At 34.5% G+C, this 20,058-nt stretch overlaps 10 protein-coding genes across 10 annotated transcripts; 5 read left to right on the forward strand and 5 right to left on the reverse strand.

Moving 5' to 3' along the window:
• Positions 1–5,349: 5,349 nt before the first annotated feature.
• Positions 5,350–6,747, reverse strand: NAEGRDRAFT_57153 (uncharacterized protein; the record flags this gene model as incomplete). The annotated part of the gene is made up of 1 exon (XM_002680881.1): positions 5,350–6,747. One exon carries the CDS (start codon positions 6,745–6,747, stop codon positions 5,413–5,415), a length of 1,335 nt encoding a protein of 444 aa, XP_002680927.1. The 3' UTR covers positions 5,350–5,412.
• Positions 6,748–7,721: 974 nt separating this feature from the next.
• Positions 7,722–8,207, forward strand: NAEGRDRAFT_63948 (uncharacterized protein; the record flags this gene model as incomplete). Its single annotated transcript, XM_002680709.1, has 1 exon — positions 7,722–8,207. The coding sequence occupies one exon, from the start codon at positions 7,722–7,724 to the stop codon at positions 8,205–8,207; it is 486 nt and encodes a 161-aa protein (XP_002680755.1).
• A 106-nt stretch (positions 8,208–8,313) lies between these two features.
• NAEGRDRAFT_46746 (uncharacterized protein) lies at positions 8,314–9,045 on the forward strand (the record flags this gene model as incomplete). The annotated part of the gene is made up of 1 exon (XM_002680710.1): positions 8,314–9,045. The coding sequence occupies one exon, from the start codon at positions 8,314–8,316 to the stop codon at positions 9,043–9,045; it is 732 nt and encodes a 243-aa protein (XP_002680756.1).
• A 290-nt stretch (positions 9,046–9,335) lies between these two features.
• On the reverse strand, positions 9,336–9,811 carry NAEGRDRAFT_63950 (uncharacterized protein; the record flags this gene model as incomplete). Its single annotated transcript, XM_002680882.1, has 2 exons — positions 9,336–9,511; positions 9,556–9,811. The coding sequence occupies 2 exons, from the start codon at positions 9,809–9,811 to the stop codon at positions 9,336–9,338; spliced, it is 432 nt and encodes a 143-aa protein (XP_002680928.1).
• A 496-nt stretch (positions 9,812–10,307) lies between these two features.
• NAEGRDRAFT_63951 (uncharacterized protein) lies at positions 10,308–12,671 on the forward strand (the record flags this gene model as incomplete). The annotated part of the gene is made up of 1 exon (XM_002680711.1): positions 10,308–12,671. One exon carries the CDS (start codon positions 10,308–10,310, stop codon positions 12,669–12,671), a length of 2,364 nt encoding a protein of 787 aa, XP_002680757.1.
• A 98-nt stretch (positions 12,672–12,769) lies between these two features.
• Positions 12,770–13,159, reverse strand: NAEGRDRAFT_4962 (uncharacterized protein; the record flags this gene model as incomplete). The annotated part of the gene is made up of 1 exon (XM_002680883.1): positions 12,770–13,159. A coding segment is annotated over one exon (390 nt), but the record flags the coding sequence as incomplete, so codon positions are not given.
• A 318-nt stretch (positions 13,160–13,477) lies between these two features.
• Positions 13,478–14,380, reverse strand: NAEGRDRAFT_46748 (uncharacterized protein; the record flags this gene model as incomplete). Its single annotated transcript, XM_002680884.1, has 1 exon — positions 13,478–14,380. The coding sequence occupies one exon, from the start codon at positions 14,378–14,380 to the stop codon at positions 13,478–13,480; it is 903 nt and encodes a 300-aa protein (XP_002680930.1).
• On the reverse strand, positions 14,349–16,105 carry NAEGRDRAFT_57154 (brix domain-containing protein; the record flags this gene model as incomplete). The annotated part of the gene is made up of 1 exon (XM_002680885.1): positions 14,349–16,105. The coding sequence occupies one exon, from the start codon at positions 16,103–16,105 to the stop codon at positions 14,501–14,503; it is 1,605 nt and encodes a 534-aa protein (XP_002680931.1). The 3' UTR covers positions 14,349–14,500.
• A 419-nt stretch (positions 16,106–16,524) lies between these two features.
• Positions 16,525–16,998, forward strand: NAEGRDRAFT_63954 (uncharacterized protein; the record flags this gene model as incomplete). The annotated part of the gene is made up of 1 exon (XM_002680712.1): positions 16,525–16,998. The coding sequence occupies one exon, from the start codon at positions 16,525–16,527 to the stop codon at positions 16,996–16,998; it is 474 nt and encodes a 157-aa protein (XP_002680758.1).
• A 304-nt stretch (positions 16,999–17,302) lies between these two features.
• NAEGRDRAFT_63955 (uncharacterized protein) lies at positions 17,303–19,996 on the forward strand (the record flags this gene model as incomplete). Its single annotated transcript, XM_002680713.1, has 1 exon — positions 17,303–19,996. The coding sequence occupies one exon, from the start codon at positions 17,303–17,305 to the stop codon at positions 19,994–19,996; it is 2,694 nt and encodes an 897-aa protein (XP_002680759.1).
• Positions 19,997–20,058: the final 62 nt, after the last annotated feature.

The following is a 20,058-nucleotide window of genomic DNA, read 5'->3' on the forward strand; positions in this document are numbered from 1 at the left end:
TTATCATTTTCAGCCTTAATTTCAAAAAATAGTTTTCTCAACTCGTCTATTTGAGAGAAAGCTTGCTCCTTCTTGGTTTCTTTCATCATTTGTTCAACCTTATTTTGATTGTCAGTCTTAATTTCCAAAATTGTTTTAAAATCTGGAGACTCTGATGTTGTCGAACACTTATCTTTTGGTTGAACTTTTGGAATGGCCATAACAAAACTGTTAGTGTTCATGTTTTCGGAAGGATCTAAGGAATAAACACATATACTTCCGTCATAGCCTGACGAGAAAATCGTAGTGGAATCGTATGAAAATGAAATACTTGAAACACCACCATTCATAGAATTGTGTAAATAGTATGATTCTGAGGCTCCTTCTTCTTCGTTCTGCTCAAAGAAGTTAGTATGTGCTATTCTGATTGAAACTACACCATCCTTTGCTCCAGTACATAGGTATCTTCCACAAGAACTCAAAACTACCCAAGCACCAGTTTTATAGTGGCACAAAGTTTCACTACTTGGAGTTACTACATTGTTACTCATTCCAGATTGTCTATCTTCAACGTTGAGATCGTAAATTTTGATTGTTTTGTCTTGTGACAAGGTGTAAATATGATTTGGATCGCTGCAATGATTGTCAATTACTCAAATGATACTAAAAACTTACTCTTTGAAAGGAGCCATTCCGTAACATGGGTAATCCAGTTTCCACATATCTTTAGTAATATTTGTTAGTAAGATAACTTCTTCATATGTTACAGGAGGCTCTACAAGATACAAATCACCAACCTCAGTGGCCACATACAGAGATGTTTCATTAGACCAAGCGAGGGTTGAAATGTTGTGGTTAAATTTACAGAATCCAATCAAGGACAAAAATTCATCATCATCTTCCATTGCCAAGTCAACGACAATATCCTCATTATTATTCTCAATCTCTGCATTACCCAAACGGAGGAATCCAAGAGTGGAATCGGCAAATGAGACGGCAACAAGTGTTCCATTTTTGCCTCCAATTTTAATGCTCGTAATAGCAGATGTCCTTAATCTGTGTGAATAAATTGCAATAGGTTGGTGTTTTTCATCAAATTCAAAGACTCTCAAAAAACCAATGGAAGAACCAACAAATAGCAGACCATTAGAGTATTGACCACATGAGAATAGTGCATTGAACTTTCTCTTGGCAATCAATGTATTGGTTTTGTAATTCCACACTCTAATAGTTCCATCCATACCATGACTCACAACAATGGATTTGTTTGTCTCTCCAGAGTCTTGTGGTTCCAATTGGTAAACACCTGTAACAGCTCCAATATGAGAATCGTAAACCTAAATAAATTGTCAAGAATAAATTCCATAATATACTTACGTAACTCATGGATATTTCGTTCTTCATCAATTCCATATCAGTGATTGTATCTGTTTCGAATCCCTTAATATACACTCTAAAAATGGATCCATCCACAGTGCCAGCTATTATATATTTGAAATTTCCTGAAATACAAACAGAAGAAATATCACCCAGTTTGTTGTTCAATGTTACAACTCTGGATGATATTCTTTCCTCATCATCAAATTTTTGTCCAGCATTATTAATTGTTGACATACGATAAACTTTCAAACATCCTTGATGTAATCCAGCAATACATGAGTGTCTACAAACTGCTATATTATACATTGCATCTCTAGAATCGTCTAAATCCAAAATAATACCATTTGAGTGAATATTTTCAAATCTTAAAAAGTCTCCATCATTCGTCACACATAAAATGTCATTATTGACTCCCCATTCATGCCTATATAATTCTGTTGTTTTGATTTTTTCGTAAATGTTTTCTGAAACCTTCGGTTCTCTGGAAAATAAAGGTTAAAACAATTGAAATATTTTAGAAGAAACATACACTGGTATGATATCATATCCATCAACTATTGGATTTACCAGCCAGAATGCAAGATGAGCAAATCCACTCGAACATATTTGTAACTTGTTTCTTGGATTGAAACTGGCATACTTTGTAGTATTTGGTACTTGGGTTTGAATCAGACTTGAAAGTATATGTTAGCTCAGAATAATTTGAAGAAACCTACATCCTACTAGAGGCCCAATCCCAAACTGTGAGTTGATGGTCAGGAACTCCACTTAATGACAAAAGAAAACTACCATCCCTAGAGAAATCCAAATCCAAATAGTCAATTACTGATCCACCAGATAAAACTTTTAAAACCTCAAAAGTATTCAAATCATAAACTCTAATTTTTGGATGGGAATACGTATCTGCAACTGCAAAGACTCTTCTTTTCTTGTTGAAGGCAATTGCACTAATTCCTGCTGTGAGGTATAACTGTTTTGTAGTTGCCACAGATTGTCTCAAATCAAATGAGTCTTGTACAGATTTATCCTCACTAATATAGATATCGGGAACAAAGTAGTGTTCCTCCTTTGTTTCAATATTAATAAATCTCACTCCCCTTCCACAAATAAATGCAATCCTTTGATCGTCCACTGAGTGAATCTTCCTTCCATCGTAACCGTAGGAAGATCTTGTTGTATTAAAGTACGCTCCAAGTTAGACTGATGATAGATAATAAATTATTGCACTTACATCATCTCACTGCTGATAAAGTCTTGGTTAGGCATTTTTTTTGTAGTTTGAAATGAATTTTGGCGCCAAAAGACGGTTCAAAGTAAGTTTGTTAAACTTACATAAACTCGTTTATTAGGCCAGAGAATTCTGATGGTTGAGAGCTATTTGTAATAAATTCATAATTGGTCCAATCATCCTCATCAGCATATAAATTCTTTACAGAATTGAGCTTTTTCATAAGATAGAAATCTTCATGAATATCAGATTCATTTGGGACAATGTTAAGTTTGTGACTATAAACATTCTTAGGTATTGGACTTATCAATGGTGTGCTTAGGATATTTAGGTCGGGTGTTTGTTTCTTAGTGATCGTCGTAGACTTTGGTGTGGTGGTTTTACTCTTTGGTGTTGAGGTGGTAGTTTTTGTTGGACTCATCTCGCTTGGTTTTTTCATTCTTTCCTCAATAATTTGAACAATGTCTCCATTAGTTGCAGATTTAGAAATGGATTTGAGGTTATATCTCCTTCTGCGGAAAATACTAGGTCTTGATTTTGTCACTCTATTCTTCCAATTTTTTCTTTCAGAGTAATCATAAAATTCTCTGGTTTTTTTACAACCTAGCAATACTGTGTTATTCTCCCTAATGTCATGCACAAATCCACGAGCCTTCCTTAAAGCATCCCTTATTGCCTTTTCCAATGCTGCTTTTGATATTTCGTTGCTTTCTGGTTGCATTTCTGATTTGTTTGATGATTCTACATTATTGGATTCATCGTCCTCATCTGTCTCTTCTGATAATGACTTGGAATCACTCACCACTGTTACCTCTTTACCCTCTGGACTTTGCACTTTGCTCATATTAATATCAGCAATTATCGAGTCTTGTCTTTTTTTCTCCTCTTCCAAGTTGCTTTGGTGAGATACATTATGATGAATTTGAGAATGGTTTGGCATTAATACTTCATTTGTAACATTGACAGGCTCAGGATATTGTGGTGGGAATTTTTGTAGTAATACCTCATTTGTGACATTAACAGGCATTGGATCACTAGGATAGCATTGTGGAGGCACACAATATTGAGGTGGGAAATTAGTGCCACTAATATCATTTTGGATATCTGAATCGAAACGATTACGCATAAAGCTGCCATTGTTATTAGTGTTTGAGGTTGTAGTGATAGCGGGAGGAGGAATCATCACTGGTACAGTAACGAGAGGTGTACCCCAAGCTTGCTCAATTGAACTAGTGTTAATCTGTGCAGACATGTTTTGATTTACATGGTGACCTACAAGATTATATGTTGGGGGAGTATTATGGATTTGACTTGGTGGATTAAGTGAGGGTGAGAGTTGACTGCATGGATCCAAAACTGGTTGTTGGTGTTGTTGGTCAGAAATATGTATAGTTTGTGATTTAGGAGTAGACATGTTGAACGAAGAGGACAAAACTACAGGAGGATTGGATGGAGTTCTTTGAGGGGAAAATTGGGAGATATTTGTTTGTTGAGCTGGTGGGGGTTGAAGTAATGGAGGTGTAGCAATATTTGATGAGTGGAAGGAAGTTGAAATTCGAGAGCTGTTCATCGATGTGTTCACAAAGTTTGAAGGAGGTGGCATTAAGCGATCATCTGAGGAAATATTTCCTCTGAGTGATGTAGGTTGTATCAACTGAGATTGGTGGGTTTGAGGAATTGGTTGATTGGTTGTCTTAATTGGATCAACATATTGCTCTGTTTGGCAATATTGAGATCCAGTAAAGGTAGATTGTGGAGCTTGAAGAATTGATGTTTGAGTACTCTGACAAAACATTTGTTGAGATGAGCTTGTACTAGATGGTTTGATTTCTTCTACTTTCATGTGTTTGAGTAATTTTGCAGTTTGGGTAGGGAATTTCATATTGTTATTGTTTGATTGAGCAACAGAGGAAAATCGTTGTCTAAATGCCTTATTGATAGCATCAGCAACATCTTTCTCATTCTCAGCAGGTTTGTTCACAGGCTTTGAGAATTGTGACCGTATCCTTGAAAGTTGTGACAGTGATCTCTGAGTATTAACATCGTCTTCATTATTATTTCTAGTAATCCTATTTACAACAGTTGAGGAAGATGTAAAGCCATACTGTTGTGAAGGATTGTAACTGTGTGAAGAGAGAAAATTAGGTGTCCTAACTCCACCAACTGCAGTATAAGTAGTAATCGAACTAGAGAAGGGTTGGTGGGGTGTTTGATGTTGAAAATTGGTTTCAACATTAGGATAGTATGATTGTGATGATGGTGTCTGATAGTTAGAAACCTGCTGAGGACGAGCAGCAAGAGTTTGATATCTTACTGTTGAACTGCTGCTTTGGTATGGTGTTTGATAATTGTTTGTAGGAGGGAGTTGCTTTTGTGGTATGGTTTGCTGTTGGTGAATTTGTTGTGATGGTGATGTGATTTGCTGACGAGGATGAAATTGTTGTTGCTGTGGATAGTTATTGTAATAATATTGTTGTTGTTGATGATTCTGATATGGTTGATAGTTTGAATTTTGTACTACATTCCTTGTGTGCAATGGTTGTGTTTGCATGCTACCTTGTTGTGTCGGGATGAAGTATTTGTGTTGTGGCGGTTGGAAAGACATCATATTGATGCAAGTAAAAAATGTTGAGTTTTTACTTATTTTTTTGTGTTGTTTTTAATATTAAACAGAAATAATTGGCGCCAAAATTATTAGACTCTATTAGTTGTTGTGGCATAATTTATTTTGCTTCAACATTTTAAATTTGAAAAGAAGGTGTTCCATTATTTGTTCAATTTTTATTTTGGAATTCATTAAACCTAATTATTTTACATTTTCTACTTTACATTAAATTTACATTTGATTGAGGAGGTGAGCTAGCAAGTTGTTGCTGTTTTTTAGCCATGAATGGAGCTGTCACTTTTGAATAAGCACCTGAAATACTATTACTCACACTAGAGGTAAATTTGGCAAGTAACCCTCCTGCAGTAGCTCCAACAGCCAATCCTCCAACACCAGCAGATACTCCTAGAGCTACACCAGCCTTGAGTCCAACAATTGCTCCTATTGGACCTCCCAAAATGAGTCCACCAACTGTTCCTCCAACAACAATTGCAGAAATAGCTCCAATCTTTTTGGCTTCTTGCAAGTATCTGGTACCTTGTTTTACAGAGAGCTCTGCCTTATCCACATTGCTTTGAACTTGAATTATTTTTTCACCTTGAACAGCAACCTCCTCGTGAAGATCTTGTGAAATTCCATACAAATCCCTCAAGTCTTTATGGAGCTTTTGCAATTCTTTCAATTCTTCTTCATCTTCCTGATATGGTACAAATACCAAGTCATCTTGTTGTAGGAGTAACTGTTGCTCCTCTTGAGAATATGAGTTACCCTCTGATGGTTTTTGTAAAAGTTCAAATAATTGATCCTTTTCAACCTTTACAGCCTTTCTAGTTGTACTATTTATATTCTTATCTGTCAAACTTCTTGAAGATGGATACTTTTCCAATAATTGTTTCAGTTTAACTTTGAAATATTCTTCTCTCAAACTTTTGAGTTTAATAAAATCATTATTTAATTTTGGATATTGTGGATGATTTTGTAAGAGCTCCAATTTTTCCTCAATACTCGAAATGATTCCGTTCGTTATTTTTCTTTGGTTTTTAATTTCCTGTCTTACGTCCTCACTGTCCTCTGTCGTTCCCATATAGGTGAGCAACATGGCAGTTGTCTGCAAACTCTCACACAATTTTTCCAATTCTAAAACTAATTCAACGTGAACCTCCTCAATATTTACAATTTCTACTGGCTCTGATGATGATTTTGGTGGAGGAACCATTTGTGATGGTTTAAAAGTCGATTTTTCCAAAAGTTGTTTCAAAGAATTTGGATCTATGATTTTATAATACAATTCCCTCAGTCTTTTCTCTCTCTTTTCCGTTAATTTTAATTTTATATCACCATATTTTGCAATTGGTTTTCCGTTTAAAACAATGACCACTTTATCAAGAGTTTGACCATTCGATTTTCTTCCCGTGACTTGATCACAAAATTCAGTTATACTATGCACCGATAAATTATTGTATTTAAGAGTAGAGCCATCCGATGAAAACTCTGCCTCATATTTCTTCTCTCTGTATGTTAGCCACAGATGAACAGCAACATTCTCTATTGACATTTTTTAATTCTAAAAATAATAAACGTGACGCACGTTCGTACATGTTTTTACAAATGTTTGCCTGTTTCTTTGTTTTCTACTAAAATGTTACAAACAATTGTAAAGGAATTTGAAAATGATTGTTCCTCTATTATTCAATCAATAATACGAGTTGCAAAGAATCCTCAAGTATTGATTGTGCTTTTCCACACACTGAAAAAAAAAGAATCCTCAAATCTTACTTGTTGTGAAACAATAATTGTTTACCTGAGAGAGGAAAGGAAAACACATTAAGTTCAATTATTATTACATCAAGAAGTTTTTTCGCAACCAACTTCGGAATCATTATTCCTGTTATCTCCTCGCATCTATTGTAGCACTTTTTCAATTTATCATCTTTTTCCGTCTGTCGCCATCAAATATTATTAATGAAAAAACTTTCAGTACTTCATCATCATCGTTACCTATTATTGAATAATAATTTATTATCATTTGGCAACAAGAAGAGCCAGACAATTATATGGTCAATTAGTAGTTTAATCGGAAATAGAAATTTCAAAATGACAGTCTACAATACAAGGGAATCACTATTGCAGAGTTTATTTGTAAAGAGAGTCAATACTTCTGTCATACCAACACTTCATACGTCTAATTTTCATAGTAATAATGCACATCAAGTGTTACCAGTAGAATTTCAACAAGTTCCTGCAAAAATTTTGAAAATTACACAAGAAACACCAAAAACTAAACGATTTTTACTTAATGTTGAAAGTTTAAAGACCTCACATTCATTCTTTGTGTTTTTTGCAGGACAATATGTAAATATTCATTTGGGAGACATGACAACATCCATCTCAATATCGAGTCCACCAATGTTAAATTCCAATATTATTGAAATAACTGTACAGTTGAGTAATCATCCCATTTCTCAGTAGGTATTCATTATTTTTCAATTTTATTTACATTTTTTCAAATATATTAGGGCACTACATGATATGAAAGAAGGAGAATATATTAAGGTTTCAGGACCTCTAGGAAAATTCTATTTCAACATGATAGATGAACAATTTATGGATATTAAGAATTTAGTTTTGATTGCTGGTGGATTGGGCGTGACGCCACTAGTGAGTATTTTGAAATATATTGCCCAGAATGGATTATATTTTGTAAATGTTAAATTAATTTATTCAGCTAATACGGTGGGAGATTTTTGCTTTATCAATGACATTTTGGAAATTATGAAAGAACATTCTAATATTGAGTGCCATTTACTGACCTCCCCAACTGAGGAAATACCCAAACATTTGGAATCAATTTTGAAACATGATAGAATTGACTCTAATTTCTTGCAAAAATCATTAACGAGTGAAGAATTGAAAAATGCATGTTATTATCTATGTGGGCCTCTCCCAATGGTAAAAGATGTATCAGCCTATCTTCAACAATTATCGGTGCCCTTCGATAGAATAAAATTTCAATAACAAATATTTAAACTCAAACGAAATAAGGAAAGAATATCAATAGTAGTGGTTGAAGGCCAAATGTTGCCGCCCAGCGTAACCGTTACATTAAAAATTTCAAAAAAAAATGAACAATAGACACAACCAGCATCCAACCCCATTCGCTCCTAGCACTAGACCAGCAGACCTGGAGAATACCACACCTCTCTTTCAAAAGCAACAATTGATGGGGAATAGCACTGGTCCAATCAAACCGAACATTCTTCAACCACAACAACAGCAACAACAATTAAAAAAGGGAGGCAATGATTCCTCAGCTGCTTCAAATCTGAAGAGAAAGGCCTTGGTCGACATCACAAACACCCAGAAAGGTGCCAACCTTCAGCAAAACAATCCACTCCAACCAGCCAAGAAGAAGATTAAATCCAATCCTATCCAAGTCTTTAATGATAATCCAAACTCTAACAAGTCCCAACAAGCTCTCCCACAACCAATCAAACCAAAGAATATACTCTCCCAACAATTGGGTAAGAAGATTGTCTCCACTCTCAAGTCCAATCCTCTCAAATTAACCTTTGATGATAATGAGATTGAGTATTGTCCTCAGAGTGATGAAGTTTTCGAACATCCAACTCCAGTCTTTAGCGAATTCAACTTGCAAACTGGACAAACTGAGGATATCTTTGTCACACTCTCCGATGAGAGGATGAAGGAAATTACCAAACCACCAACTTGCAAACCAGGATCATTCCTGTCTTTTGATGTGCTGGATTCAATCACAACAACACCATCCTCTCCATCGCCTCAACCTCTCTCACCAATAGCCTTTGATGATATTTTCAATTTTGAGGTTTTGTAAAATTAGGGCAATGGGTTCTATCCAATCTTTTTATCCACTAATCAATCCAGAGTGTACAGTATTCAACATTGATAATTGTAAATAATAATATCACTAAAATATGGCAAGGCTGTAAATCCACAAGATGATGTGGTCACTTTTGCTACCACAAATAAAGTCCAATTCATCAGCAAGGCAATTTTATTCCACCACACATTTTGAAATCCAATTTCCATCACAAAGGCCTTTTTCATTCATGCAAATTACTCCGAATAATTCTTTCAACTTCAGGCAAATTGAAAATTTTGAAATTAATCATCTCCAGCATCATCATCTTCATCGTTAGAATCATTCTCTTCAATAGATCTTGGAACTGGCTTGTTTTGGTAACCATTGGACCACAATCTGACTTCATAGTCCAACAAGACTTCATCCATGTCAGCGTCCCTCTTTTCTCGGAACAATTCATTAACCTTCTCTCTGTGATCTAATTTAAATGTGTTTAATAATTTACGTAAAATTGTCACGTACCAGCTAATTGTTGTTTAGTATTGTCATCAATATCTTCAAATTTAACGGAGAGCTTGTTTTTCATCATCATAACAGTCGCCATCATACAAACAAAAAGAGTAGGAACAAAGATTGATAATTGTCTTGTTGGAGTTGATCTACTTGCTCTATCCGCATACAACATACGAGAAATCCATCCTCTTTTTGGTGCTTGTCTTGAAATCGGGTTTTTGGCGTTTTGTTCTTGAATAATATCCTGCAGTGATTTTCTTGTCATTTTTTGCTTGTTGGTTTTTGCACATTTTTGGCAATCTGAAGAACATCAATGAGTAAAATTAAAAATTAGATTGAAATATTTAAAATTTAAATAATTCAAATGTTTATTGAATAAAAGCAAGTATGGCCTGTTATATACGCTTTAATTCAAGGAAATTCTCCAGAGTTCAAGTTCTTAATAAACGTTGAGGTACAGCATGTCCAAAAAAGTTGTGGAAATAGGAACAATCATCCTCTTTCTATTTGCATTTTCTATTTTTCATTCACCACTCTTCGGTTTATTCCAAATCGTTCCCTCTTGGTTGTTGGCAGTTATTATTCTCAACACCTTAAAAAAATTTGAACACCTTATTCCCTCAAAATTTCCTTTCTGCTTGTTAAGCAAACAGTTAAGACAATTATTTTCACCAACATTATATTATCATCATCAATAATATCATCAGCAATAAGTTAGCAACAGAAAACCATTGTCCTCATTCTTCAACAACAGCTTTAAAATGAACCGCAATCATTTAGACAAAAACTGGGGCATGGTAATTAAGAATATTTCTGATGAGGAAGATGAATTACCTCTCGAAGTGGAAATGCCAATGCAAATTAGACCTAATACACATTCTGCAAACTATGGCGACCGAGAGATTAACGCCTCTAATGTGAACATCGAAATTGCTCGCTCTCCTTACCACTCACGAAGTGTTTCAAGAGCTTCATCAAAGACAGAAATGTATTTTAATGCTAAAATGCAAAAGACACCCCGAGAACCTCAACAGGTTACCCCAAGAGAAGTACTTCCACCTCAAATGACCCCTAAAGCATCCAATCATTCATCCCCAAGAGCCATTAATATATTCCCAACTGATACAAATCAAACAGATCAAACGGATGTAACCGATATACCAACATTGGGTCACCATGATTCCAATGTTAAATTCAGTAATAGTTTTCAATACGACCACCATCCTAGTCAATTGAAGAAAATCATGACCAAAACAAATAAGGAATGGATAGAACAACAACGTCCTGAAATTCTTTCCCTTGTAAAAGAAGAGTTGGAACATGACGATCTTACGAACATGAGAGAAAGATTGAGACAAATGGCAAAAGCCTTCAAAGAGGAAGAAAGGAATAGAAACAAATTTTCCAGAGCTTTTAGAAGATTAAAATTGTGGTGGGGAAGCCACAGAGCAACAAGAATCATTTCCCATTTAAACCCTTTTGTAAATTCATTGCAAGTCATTGAGAAGAGATTTGGTAGTGGTGTTGCTACGTATTATGACTTTTTCTATTCGGTAATCAAGATGAATTTCTTTGTTGCTGTTTCTTCATTCCTATTATTAATTCTACCATGGTTATTGAGACCACTTGATAATTGGCCAGATGTTTGGAAGTTGGATTTCCTCATGGGTCTATTTGGTGTCAAGTCAAACATAATTGGACTGACATGGTTCTTCTTTGGTGGTTATGAGGATAGACTTGTATTGTTTTCAACAGTTATTTGGCCATTCGCTTTTGTTTATGTGTTTGTGGTGATTTTGAACTTTTCGATTTGTATAGTTTCTATTTGTATGAGTATAGGTGCTAAGGTTACAAGTGTGTCACATATTGACGAAAAAAACACTAGATACCTTGAGGCAGTCTTTAACAGTTATAGTTTTGGTGTACAATCCAAGGAAGGTGTCCAAGATCTTCAAAGATATTTGGCCACCAAATTGGCAGAGTACAGAAATGCAGACTTTGCTAAAGAAAAGTCAGCTGCTCAAAAATCTCCAAAAGAACTTGTATTCTTGGTTTTTAAAAGAGCCATTGGTATTGCAGTGAGCGGCTTCTTTTTAGTAGGTACACCAGTGGCTGTCTACTTTATTGTCCAATATTATGAAATTATTAATTCTGCTTTCCCTTTTACAACTTCAGTGCTGTCATCAACAATTTCCTTGCTCTTCCCAATTATTATTTCATACATGGTCCACTTAGAAGGTTATGCTGAAAGAGCTACAACAGAATGGAATATTATCATTAGAACATATGTTATCAAAATGTCAACCACCGTTGCTTTGATGGTGAGAGTCTTGTTCTTGGACGAAAGTGATGGTAAATGCAGACAAACTGAGGCAGGTTTAGTCTTTTGGCAAATGATTTGGATCGAATTTGCTGTGAGCATTTTCAAAACATTAATTTTCCTTCCTGTTAGGTACAATTTAATGAGATGCATAACAAAAAAGAAAACTGATGACGACTGGGAATCAAAAAGAAGAGGAAAAGTTGAGTTTGATGTTCCTGAAAACGTTATCGAATTGCTTTACAGACAGTCCTTAATATTCGTCGGTATGATTATGTCTCCAATGATTCCAATTGCTGGTTTGTTTTCAAACCTTGTTTTATACTTTTGTAAATATTTGATAATGAGAGTTACTGCCAAATTCCCAGACAATCCATATGAAAGAGGTAAGAGCAGTCCTTTCAATTTGAACATGTTGCTCCTCACTTTTGTCTTTTGTCTGGTTCCACTTGGTTTCTTCTTGTTCCAAGCCTCAGGAAGTAACTGTGGTCCATTCAGAGCTTCTGCTTTAGCATCTCAACAAATGCCAATTGAAGCTGCCCTTACTGCCTTAAGTCTTGCATTCACATTTTATCAAGATGAGAATGCAGCCTTAAATTGGGAAAATATCTTATTCTATGCTGGTCACAAGATAACTTTGGGTTCTTTGGTAGTCTTCTTTGTTATTGTTTCCTATTTCCTTTTAAAGTATCTTAACATGTTTAGAATGAAGTACACTGCTGCCGAATTGAGGGCCAATTCTGAAAGAAAGGAAAAATCTCAAATCCTCAGAGAGTACGTGCAGAGGACAAATCTTAAATATTAAACAAAATATTTCATTCTTCATTTTAATTGATGATTACTGCAACTGCGTTTAGAAAGTGGGTTTTAATAATCATAGACATTTTTAATTCTCTTTCCTTCTTGTCTTCTCTGTTTCTTTTCAGAGTGTTTCTTTTTGTCTTTCATTCGAATAGCATCTCCCTTTTCAGTTCTTCCTTCTCTTGGAACCCACTCTTTTGGAATATTGTAAGCTTCTGCAATATATCCCTTGAGACGGTGAATGGCATCCTTCATATTCTGATCCTGAGTTCTAAAACTTGAAGCTTGAATGATAAATTCTCCTTCCTTGTTGATTTTGTTGGCATATAATTCTTTCAGTCTTTCTTTAACAATATCTGGAATCCAATCTGCAGAGTCAACATGTAGTCTGATATCTACCTTGGTATTTACTTTATTTACGTTTTGTCCTCCAGGTCCACTACTTCTAGAAAAGGTTGCAATCAATTTTTCCTTTGGTATATATCCATCAAATATTGGTCTATCTGGATCCAAATCCTCTTCATTCCATTTTGTTTTTTGTACAAATGAATCATTATCGGAATTTTCCTCTTGTTTTGAAGATAAACATTGAGAAAAATTATACCATGTTGATGTATTAAAATTCCTATTAGTTATATTATTATATTTTGTAAATAACAATATTGAAGAAGAATTGTTTGCTGATAATTTAAGTTGGAATGATGTGATCGTTCCGAAAATGAGTTTTCTGGTTTTGTTTGATATCATTTTTTATTATTAAAATAATTTATTAAATGATTAGATGGTTAATATGAGAATTTGAATATTGGGTTAAGCTCCATATTTTGGACTCTTTCTGAGTTTGTAAGCCATTTCAGAAATTACAAAATCAATTAAAATTGCACAATTTCCATTCAGTTCAATACTTGATTTTTCAGTTAATTGAGTATTTGTGTCACTTCTAGTTTCTCCTTCACAATGTTGTACACAGATTAAAGATGGTTCATGGTGAACAATATCTGTGAGTATTGTTCCATTCTTTTGTTCATAGCTTTGGAGTGGACGGAAAGGTGATGATTTCTTATTGAATGATGGAAGGACAGAATTGAAAGGTGTACTCACAAGAATGACATTGTAAATCTTGAATTGGTTCTGCTTTTGTGTAAATAAATTATTAACTTGTTTCAATAAGTGATCAATTTGTTGAATATGATTTCTCTTTTCCTCAATTGTTTGTAATTTGGTAATATTATCGTGGAGTATTAAAATATCATTGGAAAGCATTGCTTGAACAGCATTTTCACAAATTGCATCCTCTTCCTCCTTGTTATTTACAATAAAATTCAAAAACTTGGCATTATCCTTCTTGCTTTTGAAAATATTCAACACATTATTATTAGTTGTCCACATCTCTACTTTAAGCTTTTTAAATTTACAGAATAAACTTTGTTTTTCTAATTCAAGTTCTGGGTTTTCCTTCCACAAATTTGCCTCTTCTTCATCAACAGGATGAATCGGATCCAAATAATCAAATAATTGCATCAAATAGCCACAATCATTATTAATCATGGTTGAATTTGGTATGGAGGATGGAAATAATTTTCTACCGTGAACAAGAGTGGTTCCACCAATGGATGCTATACGATCCATTTCTTCATGTTTTGATTCTTCCAAAAGGTTACCATCACAAGCTCCTTCAATAAATACCAAAATACTCTTGCAGGTTTGGGCCATTTTTATTTGTTGGTTTCAGGACTTCCATTGTTTTTCAATGAACTTACGTTGATTCACTTCCACTTGGTGAAACAATTTAATAAGAGAAAGTGAAAGTAAATTAAAGTTTCAGAAGATGATTTATTCTTCATCTTCATCATCGTCTTGATCGTCAATATCTTTTTCATAGTCCTCATCAACTTCAATATCATCACCTTCTTCATCATCGTCAATCATTTCATTCAAATCCAAATCTCCTTCAAACATTTCATCATTTTCATCGGCATCTTCATCTACATCTTCGTCAACTTGTTCATCATCGTCCACTAAGAGTTCACTATCCTTTTCGAGGGTTTCTTGGAATTTTTGTAAAAAGTCATTCTTTTGTTTTTCAACTTTATCCTCCTTTTCCTTCTTCTTTCTTTGGACATTTTCTTCTTGTTGCTTCCTACGTTCTTCCTTAAGTTTCTTCTTTTCATCTCTTTCCTTCTTTTCAGCTTCCTTAATATCAGCTGGTTTATCTTCAAAGAGAGCGTGATAAATAGTTTCTCCTGTGAAAACACCTTCAACTACCTTTCTCAATTTAAGTGTCAATCTAGGTCCAATTTCTTCTAAACGAACCTTGACTTTAGATCTAGAGTTGGCTTCAAAGTTATCATCTACTTCAACAGCTTCAGCTTGGAATTTGTTGTCAGAGTTGGCAGCCTTAGCAGCAACTACTTCATTCCTAGAGTTGAGAGCCATGAATTCCTTATTTGCAGCAGCTTCCTTTTCTTTATAATATAAGAGGGACTTTTCTTTGAGAGCAATATCAGCTTCAAGAGAAACATATGGATCTGAAAGATCTTCAATCTTTTCAGCCTTTTTGATTTTTTCTTCAGCTTTGCTACCAAGTTTTTGTTTCATATCCTTTCTTTGTTTGTAAAGTTCTTGAAGTTCTTCCTTAACTTTATCCAATTTCTTTTTAAATTCGCTCACTTTCTTGGCAGCATTCTTCTTCAATGTATTTAATCTGAATGGAGTAATGACATCAGATGTCTTTTTGATACCATAATGTCTCATTTCTATTGTTTCATCATCTTCGTCATAGTTAAACAAAACAACTCTCTTCACATGAGCAAGTTTGAAGGATTTAACATCTACAGGAGGGAACATATTTTGGAATGTGAGTGACATCAATTGAATGTGACTCTCACTGGAAGTAAAATTGTTAAGAATACAGATGGCAGGATCTTTAAAGAAGGTTGCTTCATCACAAGAAATTTGATGGTTCAGTTCCTTTAAAAAGAAGCTTCTCAAAGTTTTCATTGTGCAATAATTTTGAATTTCAAATGTAAGTGTTGGTCCATTAGGAAGTCTACAAATATTCAAACTTGTTAAACTAACACTTGACGTCAGTGTTACGAGATGAGTAACGTGTGCTTGCTTTGAAAATTCAACATAATCCACAACTTTAGCCTTTCCAGAATCATTCAAATCCTTGGCTGTGTATGGAAGCATAATTTTTCTCATATCGGCACACAAATTTCTCAAAGGCTCTGGTTTATATTTACCTCTAACAACAATAATTGAACGTGGCACAGAAGCAATTTCGGCTTCCTTCAATTCCTCCTTCTTTTGTTTAGCACTCTTTCTAATTTCATCACTAAAGTGTTCCTTTGATTTGTTGTCGACTTTTGTTCTCTTCTCGCTTCTTGTAAGATCGGCGAATGCACGTTGATCACCCTTTTTTCTCTTGTGAGTCATTTTTTTTTGAATTGAATAAATTTTTAAAAACTTCAAACATCTTTAGCATTAATTTTTTTTCAGGAGTTCAACACAAGAGAAGAATTTTCCATTATCTTATGCATCAATGAGTGATGGACCACAACAAATTATATTTGAGTAATAATTGATTTATTTGATTTAAAGAAATAGTAAAATAATTTCAAGTTGGATTGATGAGTGCCTGACTATGTGAGTGGCAATTGTTTAAATAGTTGACCAAATCATTGTTCAACATTGAATTTCTTCCTTTTTTAAAATATCAAATTGGAAATATTAGAGTGTCTTTTTACAATGGAAAGTATCATGTTCATATAAAGACAATTACCTTTTCAATATAATAGTAATTTGATTCTAATTGAAAATTCTCAATCACCTCCACATCTTTAATATAAAAAACAATGAATTGCAACCGTCATCGTCGTTATCATTCAAAACAGCAACAACCACTACTACTTACAACCATTATAGCAGCAGTATTGATTATCTTTGCATGGTTACAAGCTTCCAGGGCCTTGGATTTGGGTCAAAGTGTGGACAATCAATTGGTTAGACCAGGAGGAAAGTTTCCAATGACAAATCAAACTCTCATTGAAGAATTATCCAATTTTATAGTTTCCAATTCTTCACTCAATCAAATTTGTTCAGTGCAACGTGTTATTAATCCTCAACAACAAATTGTAGCTGGAACCATGTACTATATGACTATCCAAGTTTCCAGAATCAAACCAGGAAGTGGATATACAACTGCTCAATGTGGTACAGTCAATCCTGCCAATTTGGAAGTAGTTTGTGAGGAAGTTAAAATTTTCAAACCACTCAACTCAAACACTTATCAAATTAAGAATGAAACTATTGTAACTTGTCCACCTTAAACCATTTGAAATATTGTAATACAATAAACAGTGTGAGATTTCAAACAACTTGAACCATTCGAATGAACTCTGATGTATTTTTACAAAACTTGTTCATCCACTGATATGAACCACATTTCAATCAACCTGGAAGAATTTAAAATCAAACTCTTCCAAACAATCAAAAAAAATACAACACTCCCAACCACATGAATTCATTCTCAAATCTAACATAATCATCTCAACATCAACACAACATTGAAAATCACCCTCATTATCATCAACACCCAAGTTATAACTTTTCAAGAAAAAATTGAAGAAAAAAATGTTGAATCCCTTTCAACAGTTGCCTCACTATCCACAACCAACCACTCAACAACAAGATAATAACAATTCAATTACAATGTCAACAACAAGTGGTGGAAAAACACACCAAGAAATGTTACAACTCGGAACAAATTCTAGTAGTTCTACTCTTCAGTCTGGTATAAATAATGCATTCCGAAAGAATGCCAGCAATAATAATAATAATGGAGGAGGGAGTAGATGTTTTTCTCCACTCTCACCTATTGGATATACAATGAATAGTGCTAGTAGTGGTAGTAATTATGCAACCAATGGAGGAAACCAATCTCCATTTGATATTGCAAATAATATGGATTCAATATTTCCGACCTTTCCCAATGAAGAAAGTCGTTTGCCAAAGGTAAAGAATTTGCTAGGTGTTCCAACACCTCGTTTTTGTGCATACATGTTGAGAGGATTGCATGAATTGTACACTCCTATTGGTCCTAATATTTGTGGCTGGAATTTGTTGGATTCTAATTGGTCATTGAATGAATTGGACCAAATGGTAATGGAAAATGTCAAGTGTGGAAGTGATTTCAATAATAGATTTTTGAATTTTACTGCACATTCCAATTTAATTACAGTTTTGCAGCAAAATCCAAAATATAGTAATTTTATTGCCAGTGCATGTTACTCAGGAGAGTTGAAAATTTGGAAATTCAATGAATCATTCAATGTTCTCAATATGGAAGCGAATGAAAATCCTTTTGAATGCATGCAAACAATTCAAATTCCAAACTCTTTCAGATGCCAATGTGGATTTTGGAGTGCAGACGGCTCTAAATTTGTAATATGTACAGAGGGATACGGAGGTAGAATTACAGTCTTTGATTTTAATCCAAAAACCCTAAATATGAGTATAATCGACCAATCAGCTGGGTTCTATCAGATGGCCTCATTCATTCGACCACTGAATGGAGATAGTGCTGGTAGATATTTCATCTTTGCACTTGAACAAGTTAAACAAAAGAAGGAATGCGGAGTTTCTCTCTCACTTTTCGAAATTGAAAATGGTACCAGATTGAATCACATAGATACAAAACCACTCAATTCCAGTGGACCATTGAGTACAACACTCGAATGCAATAGTAATGAAAATTTACTAGCAGTAGCTTTCCAAGATAGAAGTGTAAAAATTTATGGAATTGATGACAAGATGGATATTAAGGAGTTTTGTTCATTCACGGCCATTGGTAGAGGCACTATTTTCATGATGCAATTCAATTCACGTGACGAATTGAGTTTCCACAATTGTGAGAAAAAGACAATTGATATTTATCAGATACAGAGGGTGAATTCAGGAGAAGACTTTTTCGAATCCAAATTAATTTCTCAACACTCATTGAATTCTTCTGCAATTTCCCTTTACTTTTTCAAATGGTTGGGTGATAGTTTAATATGGACTTACATTGATTCTGAATTCTCACTCGTAAAGGTTAAGAGACAAGAGTCTGAACTAGCAATCAAACCTGGAAAGAAAGTGACTTCCATAAGATATCACGATTTAACATGTTGTGGTATTGACTTTTCACCTGATGGTGAGTTTTTAGTGACTGGTGACTTTGTAGGTCAAGTCATGTTATGGAAAACCAATGGAAATTCACACATACCAATAATGTCTAGTTTTGTTCCTGGATCTGTGAGAGCAATTTGTTGCAAGTGGCATGAAAATAGTTGGAACGATTCTGAAATTGATGAGAATATGAATTCTAGAATTTTATCTGTATTCATTGGATCTCTAGATAAGAATGTACATTGTTGGAATATTGATTTGGATAAGATGGAGACCATTGATGATCCTTATAACAATATCAAATTTTCTCTCACATCCGATATTGTTTGTTTGAGATGGTGTAATGGAAAATGTCCAAGACTTTTGGCATGTGGCAGTAGTAATGGTATGCTATGTGTTATGGAAGACAACTCGAGAGAATCTCCAATTCTAAAGATTAAATTGGCAATCATTGCACACAAACCAATATTTGGAAATAAGGACACTAGGTTTGGATCAATATCGAAATTCAGTGAAATTTGGTCCGTTTGCTTTTCACCTTGCAATCAATATGTTGTCACTTGCAGTGAAGATCAAACAACAAGAATTTTCGATCTATATGGAACACAACTTCATTCCCTCACTGGTCACACAACTGCTGTTACATCAGTAGAGTGGAAATATATTAAGGGAATTGGTGAGTTGATAGTGACATGTGCAGACGATAGAACTGTCATGGTGTGGCGATTGAATACTCAATATGCAGATAAGGATAAACATTACCATCACTACCACCAATTATACGAATTGGAAAAGCAACAAGGACAAAAAGCTTTAGAGGAACAAGAAGATGACTTTGATAAACAGGAACGTCACTCCATGGATAGATGGGGTCTGTATCATGTCTTTAGAACTGATGATCAGTACGGATTAGATTGGCACACTCTGACCTATCTCCAAATTGAACCAAGAGGTACTCGTCTCAGTGTTTCCACTCAAAATGGATATGTCTTTGTTTGGGATTTGAGATTTAGAAAATTAGTGAGTTTTGGTAAGGGACATCAAGGTTCAATTGAAGGTCTCAAATGGATTACTCACATGAATGAGAATGGCATCTCCAATCTGTTGGCAACCTGTAGCAGTGATTGTACCATTAATATTTTCGAAATGCACTACTAAATAGCAACTACTAGGATATTAATTATAAAACTCGAGTACTGTTTGGATTTTTTGTTTTCAAT

The sequence above is a fragment of the Naegleria gruberi genome (assembly GCF_000004985.1).
Source record: "Naegleria gruberi genomic scaffold NAEGRscaffold_8, whole genome shotgun sequence".
Lineage (NCBI taxonomy): Eukaryota > Heterolobosea > Eutetramitea > Acrasida > Naegleriidae > Naegleria > Naegleria gruberi.